The sequence below is a fragment of the Carassius auratus genome, chromosome 9 (assembly GCF_003368295.1).
Source record: "Carassius auratus strain Wakin chromosome 9, ASM336829v1, whole genome shotgun sequence".
NCBI lineage: Eukaryota > Metazoa > Chordata > Actinopteri > Cypriniformes > Cyprinidae > Carassius > Carassius auratus.
In genome coordinates, this window is record NC_039251.1 from 17,060,409 (window position 1) to 17,084,967 (window position 24,559).

At 36.5% G+C, this 24,559-nt stretch overlaps 2 protein-coding genes across 4 annotated transcripts in view; both read right to left on the bottom strand.

Annotated features, from left to right (window-relative positions):
- Window positions 1-7,823, bottom strand: part of LOC113108537 (mannosidase, alpha, class 1A, member 2) — an 81,697-nt gene extending 73,874 nt beyond the window's left edge. Inside the window, exons 1-2 of one of the 2 annotated variants that reach the window (XM_026271715.1) lie at window positions 7,599-7,823; window positions 5,878-6,347 (exon numbers count right to left, since the gene is read on the bottom strand). In XM_026271715.1, the coding sequence (XP_026127500.1) occupies window positions 5,878-6,188 (311 nt within the window). In that variant the 5' untranslated portion in view covers window positions 6,189-6,347; window positions 7,599-7,823. Of the gene's footprint in view, window positions 1-5,877; window positions 6,348-7,598 lie in introns of those variants that run through there. The other variant, XM_026271716.1, reaches the window with a different exon arrangement.
- An 8,134-nt stretch (window positions 7,824-15,957) lies between these two features.
- LOC113108538 (tripartite motif-containing protein 45-like) lies at window positions 15,958-23,528 on the bottom strand. Of its 2 annotated transcripts, none has more exons than XM_026271717.1 (6): window positions 22,866-23,524; window positions 21,380-22,131; window positions 19,385-19,514; window positions 18,346-18,460; window positions 16,501-16,627; window positions 15,958-16,413 (listed from the first exon to the last, which is right to left on the bottom strand). In XM_026271717.1, the coding sequence occupies exons 1-6, from the start codon at window positions 23,339-23,341 to the stop codon at window positions 16,262-16,264; spliced, it is 1,752 nt and encodes a 583-aa protein (XP_026127502.1). In that variant the 5' UTR covers window positions 23,342-23,524; the 3' UTR covers window positions 15,958-16,261. The 2 variants fall into 2 exon arrangements, with proteins under 2 accessions (XP_026127502.1, XP_026127503.1); XM_026271718.1 differs by having other exon boundaries at window positions 16,276-16,413; window positions 16,501-16,547; window positions 22,866-23,528.
- Window positions 23,529-24,559: the final 1,031 nt, after the last annotated feature.

The window sequence follows — 24,559 nt, forward strand, 5'->3', positions numbered from 1 at the left end:
TTCAAGCTCATCATTCTGGAGCACGGGATAGGGCTGGATGATTAATCGAAAAGTAATCGAAACCAAAATTCAGAACCTCTAACCAACGTAATTTTCCTATGTCAGTTATTTCATTTTTTTAACCCGTTACTACGTTCCCCTTAAAAGCATACTAGCGCGTGTGTAGCCACATGACTCTGCCCTGCCCAGTCAGTGGCATAAAAGCAAAACACGGAGGTGAACGCCGGTTCAACACATAGTGATGGCACACGAGTGGTGAGCCTATCGTCTTCACTAAACTTTGTCAGTTGTATTTGTTTTATGGTTTGGACAATCAAGCGATTAGATGATCTGATATGTATTATTATATCAAGCTCCCATGTTTGCGCAGCCGCATTGTGTCACGAACACTCATAAACAGTAACTGTGAAGATTACGCACACAGAGGAACGCAGAAACTAGCTGTCAGTGCTGTCCTGTTATTTATCACTAAAGTAGCTAAGAATCTTATTATAGCATATTTTTCTACTTTTGAAGGAACTAGGCTATTTACAACTCTCAGCTTCACAATAATATAGAGACGGTATGACTAATTCAATCACTCGTACTGGTACTGTGCTAATTTATCTTTATCTGATCTTTATTTATCTCTTACACAGAGCAATAATCTGTAAGAAATGTTATGAACATAGATAAAATAACTGCTGATAGTGAGCTATGATGTCAGATCACTCTTTAAATAGGAAAAAATATCTTGCCTTTAATAGTCAATCATATTTACAGTACAAACCTTGTCAGTGAACTATGAGGGTAAAAAAAACTACACAGAGACAAAATAATAATTTAATTAATCGTAATCAAGGTAAAAGTTCAATTAATCGAGGTTTTGATTTTAGGTCATAATCGTCCAGCCCTAGCATGGGATGCGCCTAGGTGCTCTGTGACGCTCTATATTGGCACCTTAAGTATCCATGCTGAATTATCCACTAACCTATTTTATAATAGTATTTTTGTCATTGATTATGATTATATATTTTTTAATTTGTTATTTTTCATTAAAATGTTGTCTATATGTAGCAGATTGTGTTTAACACAAAAGAGTGATGATCAGGTCAGAGAAATTCCACATTGATTCAAAAAGAATACTGTGCTGGTATCGGATTTGATCGGTATCGGCAGATACTCAGAATCTTCGGTATCGGATCAGTTATGAAAAAATATTTAATTAATATTTACAATTTAATTTAATGCACAATCTAATATTAATTTATATATGTAATATTCTAATATTTTACAGTATTACTGTTTTCAAAGTATTTTTGATCATAAGTTCAGCCTTGGTGAGCATAACAGACTTTCAATATTCTTTCAAAAGCATTAATATATCTTAATTATTTCAAACAATCATATATGCGTACATAAATGATTATTTCAACGGGTTTTGTCATGTGCACACACATACGCAGGAAATTACTTTCTCTAACACCCACATCCAAACAATAAAACAATTCCACAACAACAATTCAATGAATTCACAGATGTGTACTTTTCTAAACAAATGTTTGAGTTACACCAGTTTAAACGGCACCAAAGACAGAAAATAAATGCCAAGCACCAAAGAATAACTGCCAGTCTGGTACCAATCACACTGGTGGACCAATAAAACCAACAATGAGCAGACCCAGGTAAACAAAGGTATAGGCTGCCCTAGCATGGTGCACTGACAGGGATAACAGGACATGGGCTGGCGCAGACCACAGTGCCCCCGGGTGTAAGAGGCAAACAGACAGAGAGCTTGTGTTTGGTTTCTGAGCTCATGGCCAGGATGAGCTCTTCGGGTCATGAGTGAAAGCAGATGGGCTGCAGGTTCAATAAGCATTATTCATAATTCACAAACATGACTTTGCTTTTTTGGATTTACCAAGTCTGACTTACAGTTCAGCCAACTACAGATGGAGCATTACATAGATTTTCTGGAATGATGATGCAGTGGCCAACTTGTAATGTCTGTACACAAACAGAACACACTGTTCTATTCATGAAATCAAGGCGATTTATCTGAAGATTCAGTTCAACTTATTTGTAAAGTACAATACATACTTTCACAAAGCAATGTTAAAACGGTCTCACAAACCCAAGTGAGAAAGACAAAGGTGAGCAGCAACAGGGAAATAAAGTCTAGTTAGGATGAGTGAAAAACCTGGTTAAGAACCAAGAAACCACATTTCAGATTTCACTGGTACAAAAAAAAAAGGTCCCATGTTACATATGGTGCTAATGCTAATACATACTAATTTCATATAAAAAATCCAGCCACAGAATGAGAATACTGACCAAATAAACAACTGAGGTGCATATATCTCAGTCAAAAGCTGGTTATTGGTCTACTGACTGTGCAGTGTGGTTTTATGAAAAGTAGTTGTTTAAAGGGATAGTTCACCTAAAATGTAAATTCTGTCATTAATTACTCACCCTCACGTCGTCCCAATGAACACGGAGGTCTTACAGGGAATTACTGACAGAATTTTCATTTTTGGGTGAACTAACCCTGTAAATTCAGTTAATTAATTAGTCAATATCATCATGAATATATATTTTTTACATACGTTTACACCAATTTACTTAAATGGCTATCCTTCTAAATGTTGAGCCTACTGATAAATCCCGATATTCAATTGCAGAGATAAAAAAAAAAAAAAAAATCCTTTCTGCAGATCATTTGTTGAACATTTAGCCTAGAAACAATGTATGATAAATAAAAAGGTTTTTTTTCCCATTATACCACTGGTTTCCAACAGAGGGGCTCGGGATGACATGAAATATTTTAAAATAAAACAAAACCAGCATTAAAATAAGCGCAACAACTAAAAATACAGATATAGACAACATATATCTTATTTTAACCCCCTCTTTTACAGTTTTATGAATATTTGTTTTTCTAGTTAAGCCTTCTAATTACAAGCTCTAAAACAGGTATAAATACGTAGACATTTTATGTACAAAATACAAGTATGTACAAGTCTTTATCTTGAATCTTTTTCCAGTAAATCCCAAAACAACTGGAAAAATCATAGGGCCTATTGTTGTGGACAATGGGGGGTTTCTTCTTGTCAAAAAGGTTAAGGACTACTGCATTACACTAATGGGCTAATGCAAATGATTCCAATTGGACATCTGAGACAATGCCTCATGACTGCAGTGTCAAACTGCCATTGTATGTGCCTGCATGAAAGTCAAGCTAAATGGAAGGTTCATGATGATAACAGGACAGGGAATATGAACATGCTTGTATGAGAGCATGAATGCCCATTTTTTATGATCACGCTTGACTGATGTGGAAAATGGAGCATGGAATATGACTATGCCATCCAAGGATTTGCTAAGCATGATAAATAAATGCAACTAAATCTGTAATGACAGGCCAAAATACAATGCAGACAACACACAAAGCTAAATATATATACGGTCATGATGAGATATGCCATATGTACACAGCATTACATTAAACAGCACAACAATGACAGCTGAAGATGGATCACATGCTCATCCTGAACACTGAAAAACTTATTGGCTGATCATGTGGTCTTGCGTATTTGACTACTCTCTGATGTGCAAATAAATGCTCAAAACCAACTGATTGAATGTTTAGAATTAACAGTTAAATCAACAAAACTGGAAAAAGAATTCATGAAAATAACAATTCATGCCGCATTGTCTGTGATATAAAATCAGAACAATGCTATCATCTGCTCACTCTCACTCGTTTATGCAGTACATCTGACTGCACTTCAACTCTACCTTGCTACCAATAAAATGACAATATAAACAAGTTAGCATTTCATCAGCTCAGCGGGCTCATTTTCAAGAGGCTGAGTTCAGTCTAGCCGACGCAATTTCAAGATGGTCTTCAGTCACACTAATGCCTAGCTGAGACAGAGTCAGCATTTGCTACATAAAATGTGCCACACATTTCCATAAGCAGTGAAAGCTTGGGTGACCACAGAAAAAAAAACTATATATATAAATATTGTTTTTAATACAAATATTTCCAACAGTGCAAGACAAGGGATCATATTGTAATAAAGTGAAGAAAAAAATCCCTATATCAAAGCTCTGAATGAATTTTTGTAGAATGAAAAAGAGAAGCGCTGACATTTTGATAACTCATCTTATGTTGTGCTGGGAAAAATAATATGATTTTCAAGCAACCTAAGAATGCAAATTCATTATCAAAATACAAACTCTCTTTTTTTCCCCTGGAACTTGCATTCAAACCTTACTTGGTTTAAAATCTTTTCTAAATATAAAAGGCTGCATGAATGGTTCTTGATTCTAAGACAGGCAGAACAAGCCACAGCTCAACGGCCAAGGCAGAAACAACACTTAGTGGCCCCTGTAACAACAAAGAAGCAGAAAACGCTTTTTCACTGAAGTTCACTTAAACTCTCAATGGATTGTGGTCCACTGCTGAAGAAAGAAACCGAGAGTTGTGTGGCTACAAGCGTCTCAGGCGTGAAAGAAAAGCCTTTAATAATCTTGGTAGTATTGCTAGGGGACAAAACAAGAAGATAAAAACATCCATCTCAGAATAAGGAAAAGTATGTTCTGTTCTCTCTATTTTTTAAGAAAACTGTGAAGGGAGTGTGTGTTTATGAGTAGGAGTACTGAGGATCTCTGCCTTGTGGTTAACATGCACTTTTTTTTCCTTATTTTTATGATATACTTTTGAATTTTATGTCTAAAAAAAATGTTTTCTTCTTCCATGAAACAGTCATGAAACACCTAGTGGTGTGCGACTTTCCAATTACATGAGTTACAGCATTAAAAGAAAGATGACATTTCATAATCTGGGCACACAGGCTCTTGGATGACGTTAACCAACAGCCATGAGTGCTCATTTTCACAACTCACATTCAGGTCGAACTCCATTATGGTTTGTAACACTCACTTTTTATGGTCCAATTAATTCCTGACAGATTAAAATCAAGATCGATCTTTTTTTGTTTTGTTTTATTAAATATCCTCGAACACTAGAAAACATAAAAGTCTTAAAGGAAAACTGTTTAATTAATTAATTTCGACTTTTATGTTTTTGGGAAATAAATCCTAACTTTCTTAACATTATATGAGCACCATGCAGTTAAATTGTTTGTAAAACCATGATGAAGATTTAGTCCAGTATAGGAAAGCAGCACATTTTGTTTTGCAGATAAATCATCACACTAAAGATGATATACAACCTATTCCAAGGTTTCTCAAGTCTAGCACTCAAGGTCCATCTTCCTACAGAGTTTTTGCTGCGTTCCATTTACCTCGGATGTTGAAGCTGCGAATGAGGTCACAGCCGAGTTGACAACATTCCAGTACACGTCGGAAAACCAAGATGGACGTGTTCACTGATAGCAATACCATTCGATAAAAACGCAGTATTTTGTAAAGACAAATAATAGAGGTTTGACAGTACTGTGTTCACCACTTAGTGTATTTAGACACAGACAAACAGAAATTTAATATATTACTACTGTATCACTTCTGTTGATGCTCTGAGAAGCCATACTGAATTCTAAAGTCAGGGTTGTTGCCGGAATTCCAACTTAAGGTGTGCATTTCAGTTAAAAGTTCCAACTGGGAACTTGGAAATTCTGACTTCCAAAAACAAATGGAATGCACCATCAGCCCCAAATTGGATCAAATTCAACTGCCAGAAACTTAGACTTTTGATTTAGCTTTTAATTTAGACTTTGATTCGTTTATTTCTGGTGTTTCTAGTCACGATTGGAGCTGAACTCTGCAGGAAAGTGGACCTCGAGAGCCAGAGTTGAGAACCCCTGACCTATAGACACAAACACAAAACCACATGGTGTTGTTGAGGAGATTAAGCCGTCTACGAGCTCTCACCTGTGTCGATGCTCGTCGTGAGCTCCCACGCCATGTATGCCCTGTCTGCTGCTGTGCCTGGCCTCCTTCTCCGACTCGATGTGTGGTATCAATACGTCCTCCAAACCAAAGTCAAAGCGCTTGTGTTTGGAATTGTCCGGGAGGAAGAAAAACGCACCGAAGCACAAGGTGATGAAGGCACTGAGGATGAGGAGGAGGATGAATTTCTCTGAGAGCCGCAAGGTGGCTCTGTGATGGGGGAATGAGGAGGCACCTGGCGAGAGGGTAGGTATCCTACGTCCCGATAGTGGCAATAGAGCCGGTGTGGTCATATTTTGACGATGAACTGGAATCTGGTGGGATAAGCGTCAAGGTTGTTTTTGTGTGAGCCACACTATTATCTCATTGCGGTAATGAGAGCTTGACTGCAAACGTCTGCTTATCTCTTAGAAATGGAGTTGTCCAGTAGATCACAACTGATTCCACTTGCTCTGAAAACAAAGACAGACATTTTCAGATACTGACTATCATGAGGCATTCAACAGAAGCTTGCCATTAAAAATGAACTTCAGTTTCCATGGCAATTTATGTTAGGCAACAGAAAGGACATGAGTCTAAATTTCACTATACAACAGGGAGCTCCAGCCCTCTTATATGATTCTCTGGGTCTTGTAATCATTTTAGTAGTTATTGGAAGTAAACTGGTATTTAATATTTCTGTAATATATCTTTGGTTTAATATTTCTGTAATATAATATATGCTTTTCAAGTGGTGTTGTAAATACCATAATTATGAGTTCCAAGCTACAAGTATAGATGACAAACAAGTTGCTAAATTGAGATATGTCGTTTTGAAAATATATAGTCAGTATCCATGCATCAAGCACTCAACTTTCACGGTTTGCTTAGGATTCAGCTGTGACACCATGCATACAGTAAATAAGTGAAAGATGACGTTATACATCAAGGCATAGTTATTTGACTGTTTTATTTCCATCTTAAATGTGTGGCATGCTACAAAAACCAAAGCTAGACATTGACGTTCCCATGTGCACTTGAAGGCAGCAATAGATACCGCAAATAGAGTAAGAGTGCTATGCAACTACTAGTATGCTATTTTGACACCACCTTGCTCTGAATGGGGTTTCTTTCTAGCAAGTCAAAAAATAGAAAATGTAGAGCTGGAGTCCAGCGATTAAAGTAGCTGTGTCCAAAATTGCATACTGTCTAGTAAGTGCTACAGTTGTTTTAAATGAAGGTTACTTTGAGTACAGTACTCTAATGCACACTTGTGTGATTAATTGTAGGGATTGCTTGAGGAATCATAGCTTTATTCGTAGTACTACACCACCCATAAATAAATAAGTGGACCTTTGGTTTAGCCATGCAAATGGTAAACATTTAGAGAGGGTATTTATCAAAAACATTTTAAATCTTGTTTATCTAAACGTCTTGTTTATCTATGTTTGGACTATCATGCTCTGGTTAAACACAAGTAACGTTAGATTAAAATCAAATCAAATAAAATGCCATTATATCAAAGCATGTGAATTTACGTGCACCAAAAACATACAGTTCGTCACGGAGACACTTTTAGCGGTGAGCATGCCAATGTGACACCTGTGCAAGTGTTTGCTGTTGATTACACTGCCTCACCAAGAGGTTCACGCGCAAAACGCCGGTTTTATCTTTAACATCACGCAGTATTTGTATATATTGATGAAACAGATTTGTGCACATACCGTGAGGGTCTTTTTATCATTCCGATCCATGATCCTCGCTTCTCTGTGTCAAGGCGGGTTGGGTCGAGTCGTTATCTTCACGGTAAACGGCGAGTCCACCCTCACCTCCGTTAGGCGTGTTATTTATCTTAAACTAGCGATACAAAAATCTGTTGTCGATGGGGGAAAGCAGTTTGATAAGAAGAAGAGAAAACTGTATCGCAACCCTAGTAACGTTACACATAAAGAAAACTGGACGAGCGGATAGTAAACACAATGATATAGCACTAACGTTAGGTGCTTTTGTTATGCTCGTTAACGATAGAAGTTCGCGTCACATTACGCGCTTTCCACGGTAAATATCGCGAAGTGCGCACGGTGTTTCAGCCCAGGCCTGATCCGCTTGATGCCGTGGCAGTGACTCCTGAGCCGGAGAGCTATATTGAGAGCCGATACAATAATGAAAGTAAACACGGGGGTATAGCAGCTGCTTGCTGATCCTCTCTACATACTGTCCTGTTTTAATGAAAGATCACGCCGGCCTGCGCTGGACGTGTGCTGCGCCGTTTCCCCTCAGTAAAGGCATTCAGCTGGCAGCCGTTTAGCGGACCGATCCCGTCCTGCCGCTGCTGCATCACCTTGTCGGTGCCTCGGGATCAATCGGCGCCATAGACCATAAATCCACAATTAATAATGCCTGAAAGCTGCCAAGATCATGTTCATGTCTGTGATTCTAACGTTATACACTAAGGCATTTGCGATTACTACCACCGCCTCCCTAACGTCTCGGTTCCTCCTTTATTTCTGTAGCCGTGTGCGCCGCCAGGCTCCAATATCCAGGATGTTGTTACTGCAACAGCTAGTCCTCCTCCTCTCAGTCCTCCAACATCCAGTCAGCTGCCGTTTGGTAAAGCAGGGAGCGTCGCTCAAGTACGAGTCTCGATAGGCAACGCAAAATCAATGGCGGTCAATTATGGACAGTAGAGGCAAAAACACATTTATAGTAGTTCCCAATATGGACTTGTCGCACCTTTTTGGAAAAAATTCTTTATCGTTGTTTTTCTGTGTTTCTGTATGTTTGTGTTTTCTCAGTTTTTGTGCTTTGACGTTTTAAAACATTTACATAGGCATTAGCTAGTTGTTTAGATATCTGAACTGTTACTGTAGTGAACTTGCCATAAGAAAATTCACATTACTTTGAAATTAATATAAAATTAGATAAAATAAACATGCTCGTTAAGTTTAGTTGATGTATTAAAGGGATAGTTCACCCAAAAATCATAATTATGTAATTAATAACTGGTTAAAAAAAGATCCGGTTACATTTAATGATTCGTTCACGAATCGGATATCACAAACTGCTTTGTTTTGAACTCTCTCATCACAGACACGGAAGAGAAGACAATGCTGAAGAAAGTCACAGTATTTTTGGACCAAAATGTATTATGATGTTTTTCTTACCTTTCTATACATGGACAGTATACCATACACACAGTTTCAATGGAGGGACTGAGAGCTCTCGGACTAAATCTAAAATATCTTAAACTGTGTTCCGAAGATAAATGGAGGTCTTACTGGTTTGGAACGACATGAGGGTGAGTTATTAATGACATAATTTTCATTTTTGGGTGAACTATCCCTTTAAAATAACTACAACTTAAAAACTATTTTATATTTGACATTTATAATTCACTTTTTTAGAAATCAGAAATTAGTCAGCAGTCAGGAAATTCAAGTCAGATGGTAAAAAGAAAAGAGAATAGAGAGGAAGTAAAGGCATGAAGTTCAATCTTTGGAGAGAAGAAAGGACGAGAGGAGCAAAATGAAGATGCTGAATATAAAGCTTTAAAATATGGACACATATAAAAAGTTATTCAAAGGGTTTTATAGAACAGACAGAAGCATTTTTACATATGGTTACCATTTTAAATGTTCCTCTTATTAATTTGTTTAGACTTTTTTTTGTTTATAGTTCTTTTTATCAATATTCAAATTTCTAAATATTATGAAATTAAGATTTAATAAAATGTATTCCTTCAGTTGTTTGGAATTTCACAAATTAATTAAGATTTACATGTTTTATTTTAATCATAACATGTGGGTTATATATTTTTGGATTTATTAAATATATTTGTCTGATAATATATGTTAATAAAAATTAGTTTTTAATCAAGATTATTAAGATTCCTTTTGGATAATTAAGGGATGGCCCAATTTTTGTCTGGAGTACAAGACCTCAAAATGTTTATTGGTATATATCTTCCAAATAACACTTTGTATAAACTGTATTCAAATGTAAATATTAAAATATTTGTAAATATTTACAAAAAGTGGCCCCCTTCTTCTTTCCTGAATTCACCCTAGTAGTAGATCAATGATACCAAAATAACACTGGTTCACAGTAACATAGTTTGTGAAAAGAAAAAATGTGAAAGGTCAAGATGATTAGTTGCAGCCATAATTTAATTGTATAAACAATGTTAAATAAAATAATTATAAAAAGGTTTAATGTTCTGGTTTATTAAGCTATAATGACTGGCTGGTTGTACATATTACTAAATGTCAAAATGATCAAGTTGTTTTATAACATTCATTAATGAGGCTTTGTTAATTGCAATTTTAGAAATGGTTGTATATACTGTAACTGAATGTGTTCAATTTAAAGCAATCATAAGGATGATCAAATATGTTAAACCCAAGATGAAACAATCTTAGGGATGATTTACATTTAATCAAATACACATTAAACTTAGAGGATGCTGTGTTTGGTTTGAATATAAAATAGTTTGCACCCTCATATATCATGGATCCATCAAAGGACATTTTCACATTCTGCTGAGCATCCAAAAAAAAAAAAAAAAAAAGAGTCAGTTTAGATCTGACTGTGACTTAGTCCTTGAGCTGGCATAAGTGTAGTTGTTTTCTCTTGATTTAAGGATGATTTACCCGAATAATCTACAGTGAGTATCAGTGCTTTTGAAGGTTGTGGAGAAGAATTCATGTATGTGTGAGTCATAGTCAAGAAAGCAGTGGCCAAGGGAGTGGATCTGCTGTCAGTCAGTACAAGAGGCACACATTTGACACCCTGACAGAAGTCACTGTCGGAAAGAAGGAGCTTCGCTCTGCTGAGTTTCTCAGTTTTCTGTGAAAATATGACACGGATCACTGGCCAAAAGAAGAAATGCCTTAAACCTCAGACCATATACAACAAAAAAGACTGGATTAAGAGAAAATAAATCACCACATACCTCCCTCTGTGAAGGCAAAACGAGGACGAAGATACAGGAAAAAGGAAAGGGAAGGGTGACTGAAGGGTTTATCTGGTACTTTAAGAGCAGTAGAGGTGAGACCATCCTCCAGTGGGTCTGTATAATGAGTCAGGATGTGCTTTGAGACTCTGAACAGAGGAATGGTGAATGATGACAGTTTAAACTCAGCAAGCAAATGAATGGGATACAGCTTCAACCTTGAGAAGTCCAGGCAAGGGTGAGTTGATTGGCTTTGCAGGACGAAAGTGTCTGTCAATTGCATATCCTGTCACCAATAAACAAAGATAAGAGTGACTGTCTCTGACATTCCAGTTAATGAGGCAATACAGCACTCCCCCATAATGCCAAAGAAAGTGCAAAGTGCAAAGTGCAAAGTGCAAGCGGGGGGGGGGGGGGGGGGGGGGGGGCAAATAATGTCTCAGTTACACCAGTACACATGGAGAAATCTAGTTTAAACTAATAAAACAATAGTCTAAAACTTACATTAAATAGTATAATAACATCTTAGCCTTATAAATATTTAGGTTAAGGCAGAACATTTCAAATGTTTTCCTTTGACTTGAGTGAAACAATTCAGCAGCACACACAATCAAAAGTGCTGTTGTTCTGAAAATATTCAGAATTTCACATTTCAAATTTGAGCACAAATGTATCTAATGTATCTAGTTTTTATACGATTGTTCATTAAACAATAGGATAATATTACTTACCTGTTGAACACAAGTACCAGCCACTATTTCCAATGAAAATAGCCATAAGCCATAAATAAAGTCAAAACAGAACCAACTGTCGTGCGTTTTCAGAACGAATCCTTGAGTAAATGATTCAATGAGTCATTCATAAACACAGTCGCCACCTACTGGTGTAATGATGAAACCTACAGAAATAGTTACTGAAAAACATACAATCAAAGGCTGCATACGAAATAGCCCACTGTAAGCTGCTAAGTTTACTGATAAAATCAAAAAGAGCAGCGGTGGCAACACGTTTCTGTGCGTGTTTTTTTTTCTTCCGTGAGTCAGTAGGCAGAGAGAACGGGAGAAACAGAGTATGTGCTTTCCATACACAATAAAACGTAATTTTGTGGCAAAAACACGGAAGTGATTAGTAATTTGTATCTTGTTGTTTACTATATTTATTTGCCTATTCAGTGTCTTTGTGGGGTTTGGTTGCTGTTGTAAGCAGTAAGGACCTTTGAAAAAACTGATATAATTTGGAAACATAAGTTAAAGCGGTCATGATCTGCCTGGAACTATTTTAGCCGTGTGTTTCCATATAAAATAACTGAACACTAATCTGCGATCTCTCATGGCATCAGTCATAGGCCTATACAGGTAGCCTAAGCAGAAGAGGGACATTGTGTATGCCAAATAAACCCACAGCCAAAAGTTAGCAAACACTGCAGATTTTTATCTCTCATCATGAAGCGTTACAGTGTAACTTTGTGGAATTCATTTACTTTTTCTGAAGCAAAGAACTTTATTACTTTATTACCATACAAATGGCTCACTAAATGGGCTATGCAGTAGCTACATAAGCATAATTATTAGTTTTTATAGCTGACCTGCATTGTATTTTATTTATTTGCAAACATTTTGCCATATCATAGATCTGATGTTATGCAGTTAGTGAAAGAATGCTGCCTTAAAGTGATAGTTTACCCATACTACCCATACCTACCTTCAATTTGTTCCGTGAGTTTTTTTTTCTCTTTCTTTTTCATTTCTTCTGTTGAACACAGAAGATGTTCTGAAGAATGTGTGTAACCAAACACCTGATGGTCCGCATTGACCACCATAGTAATTGTTTGCCATATGTAAGTCAATAGTGACAGTCGTCTGTTTGGTTAACAACATTCTTTTATGTTCAGCAACTACTTCAGGGAGTACAGGATGATAAAACTTCAGTATTTTGGGTGAGCTAATAGTTATGATTTTATAGTTGACATCTTAAACATGATTTACTATGTTCAATGATTAATAATATAAATTAAGTATGCTGCACGTCCCATTCATTATTATTATTATTTTTTTAACTCCCATCTCTTTAATTGTGCTAGTGAGCATCTCCGGCTCTGTTACTAAAAATATCTGAGGTGCCCAAAGGGGACTAAACACTATGTTATGCAAGTTGTCCTGGAAACCACATTTCTCCTGGTGAATGAATTATTGACAAACTGCTAATGTTAACTAATCCAACTGAATAATTCAGTCGCAATACAGTCCCAAATCTTCCTGGCACATGCGTTATTATTCCCTTCAGTGCTTTGCAGGCATGATAAAGAAGCTTTTAGCCTGGGTTGTCAAGCTTTGTCACAACAATCTGGTCTCGGCTCTGTGACATGACATGTTACTGACAGGTGAGGAAGAGTTCTCACCTTGCGAAGGATTGATGGCAGATTAGAGATCTGAGGCAGACTGTAGTCACAAACTAATGGATATGGCAAAAGCACAGAGTGTGTACATCACACAGAGCAATTTACAAAAGGGCATGTGGAGGAAATATAACAAAGGGAAAGAGAATATGCGTTAGACCTCAAGAGTGAATGATAAATGAAGTGTAGATAAAGAAAAGAGCTCGTAGAGGTAAACACCGCCAAACAAGACAATGTGTTTAAGACAGAGAGATGACAAATGCAATGAGAAGAGAAGGCAGCTGAATGACTGAGTGCATCCAATATCAACAAATATGATAGCGAGCAGCTCTCGAGCCCGTGAGGATTACGTAAAGCTGTTCACAGAAGAAGTGCACTCCAAGGAATATGAGGTCTCTGGAAAACAGGCAACGAGTTTAACGATGCACACCATTAGCGACGTCCTCTGGATGACAAACAATTAGGAACAAGTGTGTGTGTGTGTACATATATACATATATGAAGATACACTTCTGCTGCTAATCTTCATCAACTTTCTTCCATTCAAACCCCCTTTCCAACAGCCATTTAGATTCTATCCAGGTCATGGCATCAGTGTATCAAACCCTTCCCCCTAAAGAGACTTGAATCTGTCATGTGATGCGTGCTGGTGCTGTCAAACCCTATGAATTCAGATTAATACAGCTATTTTAGCCCTTTAGATTGCATATGTGGGACACAAATGAGATTCTTTGAGATTTCTCTCTGAAATGCAAATGAGAGATAACACTACTTTTATATATGTTAATCAAAAAATATTTTATTGATAATTTAGATTGTGTGATTTTGCCAAGTAGGACATGTTCTTTTTTTTACATTAGGAGAAGGAAAGGGGGATTTTTTTTTAATGAAAACATGCATATATGGATAAATCATCCGTTCTATTATTCCCGAATTTTTTTGCTATGTTAATATAAGCTGTTTTATGAATAGGACAAGGGCTAAGATTACATAAAATCCATACATACACCATTTTTATTTAGAAGAAAATAAAGGTTAAAAAAGTTATTGGTACAGATATGTGACCCTGGACCACAAAACCAGTCATAAGGGTCAATATATTTAAATATAATCTAAATAAGCTTTCCATGGATGTTTGGTTTGTTAGGATTGGACAATATTTGGCTGAGATACAACTATTTGAAAGTCTGGAATCTAAGGATGCAAAAATCTAAATATTGAGAAAATTGCCTTTAAATTTCTCCAAAATGAAGTTCTTATCAAAGCATATTACTTACTAAAAATTAGGTTTTGATATATTTTCACTAAGAAATTTACAAAATATCTTAGTGGAACATGATCTTTACTTAATATCCGAATTATTTTTGGCTTAAAAGAAAAATGTATCATTTTGACCCATACAATGTATTGTTGGTTATTACTACAAATATACCCATACAACTTATGATTTGTTTTGTGCTCCAGGGTCACATATGTAAACTAGGGGTATTAAACAAACAATAAACAAAATAATTAACTATAAACAAATAATCAAGGACATCTTAATAATGAAGTAACCACTTTATGTAAAAATATATCAGATAATAAGTAGATTATAATGAATAGATAAATTGAAATATTACATAAAAACTGAGTTGTTTGCAGGCTTAGAACTCCTCAAGTCCTTGACTGTGTGAGCTCAAGAGATTTCAAAGATAAAACTTATAAATGTACAAATGAATTTTAAGGTCACATTAACATTCAAAACGTTTTTTTATTCAGCAAGTTTCATTTCAAGTAAACTGAATGATGAAGAATTTTCTTTTTTTAATACAGATTATGTATTTTAATAAGGGTTAGTGTTGCTTTTAAAAGCATGAGACAAATTTTTTCTATATCTCTGGTGCACCTGTTGATAGAGAGATAGAGAGAGAGAGAGAGAGAGAGCGATAGAGAGAGAGAGAAAAAGAGAGATTAAATTTAGCCATCAAGTCACAAAACTTCCTCACAAAGCACTGCTGCCATCTAGTGCTGGAAAGTACAGTATGTTGAGCCACTGTGTTGAACTGTTAAAAGTTCACCCACAAAACAGCCGATAAAACTTTAAACCATCACTTCTGATTTCTAAAATTCTGTATTTTTAAGAAACAAAAAAACTTCCAAATACATCTAGAAAGACTCACTATAAAATGATTAGTTATATGATAAGAACCAAACAAGAACTGCTTGACTGAAATATTTGAATCCATAAGCAAGGCACACAACGCGATGGTGATACCCACATACAAATTTGTATATTTTGATAAGTATATGTAATGGATGTTTTACAGACCACTTTACACAGTATACACTATGTGAAACATATCACATTAACAATGAATCAAAAACACAATCTGAAAAGTGTCAGTTTAGTAACCAGACAAGTGGAGAGGTAAATGTTGTTTAATCTGTGGAACCAATAGAGCGTATAAAAGACAAGAGTAATGTAATGGATGCAAACAATAACAGCAGCAGTCTTTGGAGTCATGCACACATCTAAAAATAAAGCATTATAATAAGGCATACAGCACTGCTCATATAACTGGGTAAAGGAAACATGCTGATTATCATAAAACATGAAACAAACACACATTAACAAAATATTCACAGACATTACATTTCTTCAACTAGATAAAATATGGAAAAATATAATGCCACAGACATTAAACTTTTACAGTGATTAAAAATAACTAGTTGTAAATGTGTAAAGAAACCAATAGTTAAATTGTTACAATACTATTAGTACTGAAGTATTTAGTGTTGGCACTTTGTACAATAAACAACACAATTTTAAATATACTTTGTGTATTGCAGTTTATCAGACTGCCATGATTCTGAGTATTAACACTGTTGAAACAACAAAACAGATCATCACACAAATTAAGGCATAAAGACTGTGTGAATAAGGGCAACATTGTGATTTATTATTTATTGTGAATTATATGTAGGCTGATTGAGACGATTCAAGTATGTTTATGAGTTTATGGTTATGTTGATCAGACAGAGTGTAGATTTTCTCTGTCTCAAAGCTCCACAGTCCTGAGGTGTCCACGAGGAGAAACGCTGCCCAGGTTATGTAGAACACACTCGGAGGCTTCCACTAAACTCCCACAACATGACCAGTGGGGTTTACCGGGGTGTCCTTTATGACCATGTCCACAACCCTGAAACCCTCCTGAGCACACACACACACACACACAGAAATTCATATCAGGTGAAAACACACTTTTATTTATTAAATTTTTTTGGGAGTAAACAGTACCTGGCATAGTTCCTGTGCAGCCACAGCGTGCCTCTTTAGCGCCCCCACTGGAGCAGAAGGAACAACAATGGAATATGCCATGGTGCCGTCTAAACTTCTTTTTCACATTTAGCAAAAATGGCGAGCCCTACAAATCACCTATTGTTAGAATATAACTCCCAGCATCACTGATATTCGTTTGAACTTGCCAGTGCAATGACACAATTATTAGACACAGCCAGGGCTCTGAACCGGTTCAAGGAACGAAAACGAAAACCGGAAACAAACTAAATTTTGCCAGGAACAGAAACAGAAACTAAATAAAATTTTATAGTTCCAAACAGAATCAAAAATTTGAAATGGCCATTAACTGGTTAATAACGTTATTTTATTGTTCCATTTAATATTTGAAATTTGCTGTCAACCAATCACGAATTCCAGTAGTACATCCTATGCAAATGTGACGCTGAAGCCAACGAGTGAAATGTCTTCTCAGCTTTGAACTCATCATAGGTAAGTCACAATGGCAATGCACTGCCCTTAGAGTTTATCTGAGGATATGTGAGATGAATTCAACAGATCACACACACCTGCAGCGATTCTGTGAATGGAGAAAACAGAAAACCTATAGGCTTAAAAAAAAGGAATGAAGGCATATACACTAAATATATTTAGCTTAAATCATATTGACAGATTAAAGAAACGAAAGAAAAAAATTTGCTAAATTATGGTTCACTGTGACACGTTCCAAATTTTTCGGAAAGGAAAACGAAACAGCAGAGAGTGGGACCCTAATTTTCTTTATTTTGCAAAAGCGTCACAATTTGAATTATTTTGTAAAAGCTTGGCAACTTTGAATAATGTCTTGCTTCTGTATAACCAACCAGAGTTGGAATGACCTTACGTGCACACAAAACACAATTTTGCTATATTGAAGCCTGTACATTATCAAAATAAAATAGAGTTAAAGAAACAAATAAAAAAGTTACACTGCTCCATTGTACAGAATGTGTTGTGTTCAGCGTAACTGCGCCTCACTGGGCTGATATAGCTGATGTGAAGGATGATGTTTTATGTTGATGAAAGTACAAACACTATATAATAAATCATATTTTAGCATCCAGATATGTCGGGAACATGGAAACATTTGGATTCGTACCGAATGAGAGAGGTAGGCATCAGCTTCACCTTAAATTAATTTGTTTTGGATTGACATTTTTATAGCCTAAACTTTAGAGGATTTGTTTTGAAGAGAAACTAATATCTGTTTTTAGAATGTTTGTTAATGTTTTGCTTTAGTCTAAAAGCATTTTAGCCTTTATTATTTTGGAAAGTAATAGGGCTAAGTGAGACGCGACTAATGTGTTTTTTTTTCACTCTCAAAACGCAATCTTATAGAAGTATTTTTTATTTATTTATTTTTTTACAATGCAGAAAACTTTATTAAATATCTTAAAAATACTTTAATGTCTTTAAAGTGTTGACAGTTTTTTTTGTTAGTTTGATTCTTTAGTAGCCTGTATACATTTGGCCAAAATCTAGAAAAGAAGAAGATGGCTGTGACTTAACTCAGCGGGTTATTGGCTAACGTTACCATATCTCTCTTTCTTCCTTTTCTTTTTGGGAAAAGTAACACTGTTATTTATTATATTAGGCAAATTATAGGCAAAGAAAATTTTTTTTAAAAATTACGTTAATAACCGGTATTTCTTCCATCCGGACCGGTTTTGGAACAGTAATATTATCAGAGGAACGCAGGAACAGAAACGTTAAAATAATAATTCTGCTCGGAGTGAACCGATTGAATTTTTTTTTTTTCATTTTCAAGCCCTGGACAAAGCTGTAATGGTTCCAATGAACCCTTACCTGGACGTGCTGGGCTTTAACACAGACCCACACAGAGTAGAGACCTGCTTCAGCTGGGGTGTAGGACACAACATAGGAACCATCACCCTTATCCACCACAGCCGCCTCCACAGAGCTGTAATGTGACAGAGACACTGATGAAAAAACACAGTCTGAATGATGTTAAAGGAGACCTATTATGTCCCTTTTTACAATATATACTATACAGCAGGTGTCCCCAGAATGTGTATATATAGTTTCAGCTCAAAATACCCCACATATCATCTATTATATAATTTTGAAAATGCCTATTTTAAGTGGGAGCAGAAACATGTTTTTGTGCATGTCTCTTTAAATGCAAATTAGCTGCTGTTCCCCATCCTCTTTTCTGGAATAGGTGCCTTTACAGCTGGTTCCTCAGATACTCTACTAAAATATATGTTTGGTTTTGATGAAATATGTCTATCATGTTGAAATCATGTCTTTTAAACCATCTTAAGTTATATTTCTGATATGCATGAGCACGCACATCTGAAGCACGAGCTCAGAAAATACCTGCCACTACAGTAAAAACAGAAAAAGTCAGATACATAATGGAATGTATAGAATTTTCACTTTAATTCTTTCCAAGCTTGTGTTGCTGTGTATTTAAAATGCATTCAGTTTATTATTACTATTACAGAAATCGAATTCTTGTTTCATTTTAATAAGGTTGACAAATATGCATCACATTTAGTTTATCAGTTTATTATTAATACCGTGCAATCCGAATATATTTTCCAAATTTTATTTGCAATTAAAATACACAAATCTTACATTCAGGCCTAAATAAAAACATTTTAAAAGATCTAAAATATTTATTTTTATTCACTCATCAATAAACAAATCTCAGAATAAATTATTACAAAAACTGTTAAATTTGATTAAATGACACATACATTAATAGGTCAAGAGGAATCTGTAATTAGAAAGTAATATTTTTCCTAGGCTTCAACTTTTATTGACCCTACTGTAACGTCATTAAAAATGTGGTGGTGTTAGTTTTCCCATATAACCTCACCAGCCCTTCCTCTCCTTGTGTACAATGCTGACCAGCACAGGACCTCCACCCCGGCCCATCTGCTCTCCGGACGAGTCCCTGCAAACCAGAGTGAACTCTCCCCTCTGACCTTCACGACCTCGTTCCACACCTGTGAGTTATTCAAAGACAGACACATGTGAGTGACACAGGCTATGTGGGGCGGAAGCAGCAACAGATCTTTTCTTCTGACTTGTGACATGCATCCAAGTGAAAAGGGATTATCGAAAAAGAAAAAATACAGGACGAAGACTTGGTGTTAGCCATCAGTTGTTGCCTGAATGGAGGCATATCTGAAAATGAGCTTGCAGTCACCTGTATTAAAGAGACAAGTTTATGTAGACTAAATGAGCGGAGAAGTCCAGCATAGGCACCAGAGAGAAATCTGTTTTTTCACAAGAACAACACATTCTGAGTTATAACATTTGGATTGTAAAGGAGTAAAACCAAATCATCAAATCTGAACTGGACTGCCTCTTGTTCACATTAGCGCTTCACACAAGCTCTTATATAAAACAGTTTCTTGTTTTCTGTGACTGTGGGAACCCTGACATGGACGACCTGCACATCAAAGGCAAACAGTATTGTATTGTCTTCCTGCTGTGCACCTACTTGTGGCATGCTGGGACAGAGCTGGATAAGTGTCCCTTTTACAATCAGGAGCACCAGTACATAAAAGGTTGGGTTGTCAAGGTAGCCAGGAATGTTGTCTGCGGTTTATCCCTGTGTCATGCCCTGGGCCTTTTGGTGTGTATGTATGTCTGTGTGTGTATAGGAGGGGACTAAAGCGGATATGATATCTCACTTTGACACTGAAGATCTCATCACATAATCTGAACACAGAAATCTACAAATACACAATTTCATCTGAGCTGTACTGTTTCTGAGGAATGTGCACTGAACCGTCATTTGTTTACATTTATGCATTTAGCAGAAGCTTTTATCCAAAGCAACTTAAAGCGCATTCAGGCTATACTATATATATATATATATATATATATATATATTTTTTTTTTTTTTTTTTTAACCAGTATGTACTGAGATGTGTTTGACAAACACAGCTTAAAATTCCAGAGTAAAGTCACCAAACCAAACACTTGTACTGCAGTTCCTTCCCGGGTAACAACATTTAGCATTAAAAACAGACTAATGACCAAATTTAAAGGAAGAAAGGCTAATAAAAGTATAAAACAACTGGCAGTTTTACTTTAAGATTTGACTTTAAAAGAAGCAGCTCAAAAAAATAAATGAAAATTAATTTTTTTTTTACATTTTTTTTCCCCCCATTTCAAACCTGTGACACACTCTTCTATGGAACTTAAAATTTATTTATTTTTTTTCATATTTCTGAATTAAAAAAAAAAAATCTCTGATTTTCATTTAATAAGATTGAATAGGGAAAGTGAAAATTATCCAAAAATGAAATCTTCTAAAATTAAATAAGCATAGCATTTTTGGAGAGTAAAACATTTGTTTATAAATCAGATCCATTCAACTTATTGACTCGATAATCAAACTGAAGCAGTTAAATTGAACTTTCAGTATGTGCATCACACGTGTCATATTTATCTTTTTCCCTCTTTATATTAGGTGGCCTTAACTGCTATGTACTTACATCATAATAAGTACAATGTACTTATTTTGTTCATATTGTTTTGCAAAACACTTTTTCTTCTTTTGAGGTGGGATACGGGTAAGGTTACGGACAGGTCTGATGGTATGACTAAGTTTAAGGGTGGGTTAAGGTGTAAGGGATGATGGGTCAACAGTGTAATTAGAAATGTAATAACAGTAATTAATTACAGATGTAATCACACTTAGGTATTGAGGTAGTTATTATGATTAATCTAAATGTAAGTACATAGTAGATTAGGTCACCAAATATAAAGCGTGACCATGTTTATTTTAATGCTTGTGTGTCATTTTTCAAGCTTTAAAGTGTAAAGCTATTGAAGACAGATAGTACCCTACTCTCACCTTCTCCCTGGATCGTGCACTTGCTGGGATCCACAGTCTTGGCATGTATGACTCCCACCACAGGGAATCCCTTCACCTCTCCAGCACTCTCCTGAGGAAGGAAACAGATGCTGCTGGCATTATCAGGGGCGACCGTTGTTGGGTGAGGGTCGAATCCTGACTCCACAAGGTTCATCAGTCTCCTCACAGTAACTCCTTTGGCACTGAGGATTTCAGCGTCAGAGCCACATGTGAGCAGGCGTTCAGCGAAGTCCACCCCACCACGGATGTCAGACAAGGCCTGTTGCAGCTGAGCCTTCTGCAGATGGAGTTGGTTCCTGCGCTGCAACCTTAAGTCCTCCAGTGACCGCAGCAGTGAGCAGCAATGTGCCTCCACCGCGCTGGCATAGCTGCGAGCAAATGCCCGGACCTCACTCGCCAATGTGTCAGCCCGTGCCTGCAGCGCCTCCTGGGATGTGTCCACGCGTCTAAGAGACTCCTCCAGACGGCCAAGACGGGGCCTTAAGCTCCTGACGACCAGATCCCTGATGCGATCGCCGTGATGAATGATGACTTCATGGGCAGAGCTGCAGTGGTGGTCACGGTGAAAGGTGGCCGCACACTCCAGGCACACAGTGAGGTCGCATGGCTCACAGAAGAGCCGTAACTCCTGTCCAGGATGCAGCGAGCACAGGACGGGTCTAGTGAGACGACCCTGAGACTTCAGCTCCTGTAGGCTTTGGATCGAGTGAGAGGAGGTCCTCTTCTGTCTCCTGCAGGGAAGATTACTAGAGTTTTAACATTACGTATTACATACATTATGGTTATGTCACAAAGATGGTATTTATGAGCTGAACACATGTAACTGCCCCAAAAAAGTGGTATTTTGAGTGCGACTGATTCTTTGAGCCCTGATTTTAAGTAAAAGGTAAGTCCGTGAATAAATGGTCTCTGAAATCTAATACTTTAAGTACTGGTTTAGCATTTAGTCATTTTGCAGATGCTTTTATCCAAAGAGACTTACAATTGGGGAATACATAAAGCGATACTTATTAAAGGCAAACAGACACAGGAAGTGCTCATAATACAAAGTTTCAGGTATTTTTTAAAATAAGTACAAGGTAGAAAGGGAAGGAATAAATAAAGAGAAAGACAAAAAAATATTTAGGATTTTAAAAAAAATCAATAAATTTGTTCTATGTATTATGACTGTATAGTTTAATCTGTATGAGTGTAATTTGCTCATATTTAATTCGTCATGTAGTCACTGTTATGTGACCTATACAGTCTTGTTTCTCCTTTCCAGTGGCCTCATGGGATAGTAAACTACTGGATGTGTACTTTAGGATCTCACTGGAAGTTTTGGGTCATTCACTTATTTTCGCCTACTTGTACTATCGCTTTAACTACTCCATTTCTATTAAAGGAGTACAATTATGCATGGCTTATAACGGTTAATAAATAGCTTATTTCATGTTAATTATGAAACAGCCTCTAATAAACGGACCTGTGGGCCTGACTGCAGAAGTCGCAGAGGTTGACGCAGCACACCTCGCAGCGCTTCCCCGCGTCGCTGTCGCTGCACAAGTCGCACAAAACCTTGCAGTCCACCAGCAGCGTCTCCGCGAAAACCTCGTCCAGTGCGAGATGGTCAGTGGTCAGCCCATCTACACCCGATGGGGGCAGATCCACCTCTGAATCGCACTCAGGACACAGGATTGTTGAGCCAGAGTTGCTCCGGTGCGTGTAATCATCTGGCGAGCGTCGTTCGCCGTTCACGCGACGCTCAGAGAACGGCTCGCGCTGGCGAATGCAGTCTGCGCAGAACGTGTGCAAGCAGGGCAGGATTTTAGGGTCTCGATACATCCGACTGCAAACACCACAGACCGCTTTGGACTTCTTCTTCCCAGTGTCTCCATTGCTTTTACTCAAGACTGCTTCTAGCTTTTCTTCATGAACTAATCGCTCTTTGCAAAGTGACATTGTAGTTGTTGTTTTTCTGGTTTACTATAAAGCGGATTTATAAATTAACTCTACCATAAAATGTCTTTGGTAAATCTTGTCAGTTACTTAAAATGCAACTCTCACCAAACTTATGAGAGAGTTAACTTTTTCGCTCATGTTATTTGAGGACGTGTCTCGCCGTCCAATCATATTGCGCGTACAGGTTTTGAGGCGTGGCCTGAAATCCGACCCTGTTCCAGCCCAGCGTGTAAAAAGAGGAACCTGCGCCTGTAAAACACGCGTGGAATATGGGTGTCCCCATCTGCTGGCTAGACAGATCAAGCCCATAGACCAAGACACAAGATCACACGCCACCCAAAGGTCAAAATTGCTTATATGCAGCTCATGCCTTATTTTCTGCCAATTCCCGTTACATATGGAATAAACCAGGATAATTGACTTTGATGTAGCCTAGGCTATAAAAAAGATAAAACATGAAAAAAAATATAAAACCATGCCTCTGATTTTGGAAGTAGCTTTGGCAATATCATTGCATTGGTTAGACAGCTATTAAACAGCTGATCTTTTGTTATCAGGTCCATCATATATATTAATTTCCCTTATGCATAACACCAACAATATTCAACATATTTGCTATATTTATTAATCTTTGTTAATGCTGGATTGTTAGTTAACTCAGGTCCATTGTATAATATGAATAGATAAAATTGTTGATTTTAATACTGATTTTAATAATGTAGTAATATTTACTGATTAAATATTGAAATTAACATGATAACTTGTGTAAAAAGTGTTAAAAAAATTCAACTTTGTTGACATAAGAACACAATATTTATTGTTATTGCAAACATTTTATATGAACAGTTTTTGATAACAGGATGTGATTACATAGTCTATGATATCATATGTTTCAAGAGCAGCTGATAAATAAATAACAAAAGTTTCATATGGATTCAATTCAAACAATTCACACTTTTTTTAAGTTGAATTTCTATCCATTACATCTAGGTTTCTACATGTAATATAAATAGAGACATCTAAAAAAAATAATATCGTGAAAAGTTATTTCAAAAGGTGAAACTTTCATATATTCTAAATTCATTACATGTAAAGTTAAACATTTCAAAAAGTTTTTTTTTGTTTTAATTTAGATGATTAGAGCTTACAGCTCATTAAAGTCAATATATATATGTATATTATTTACTGTTTTATTATATTAAATATTATATTTGGAAT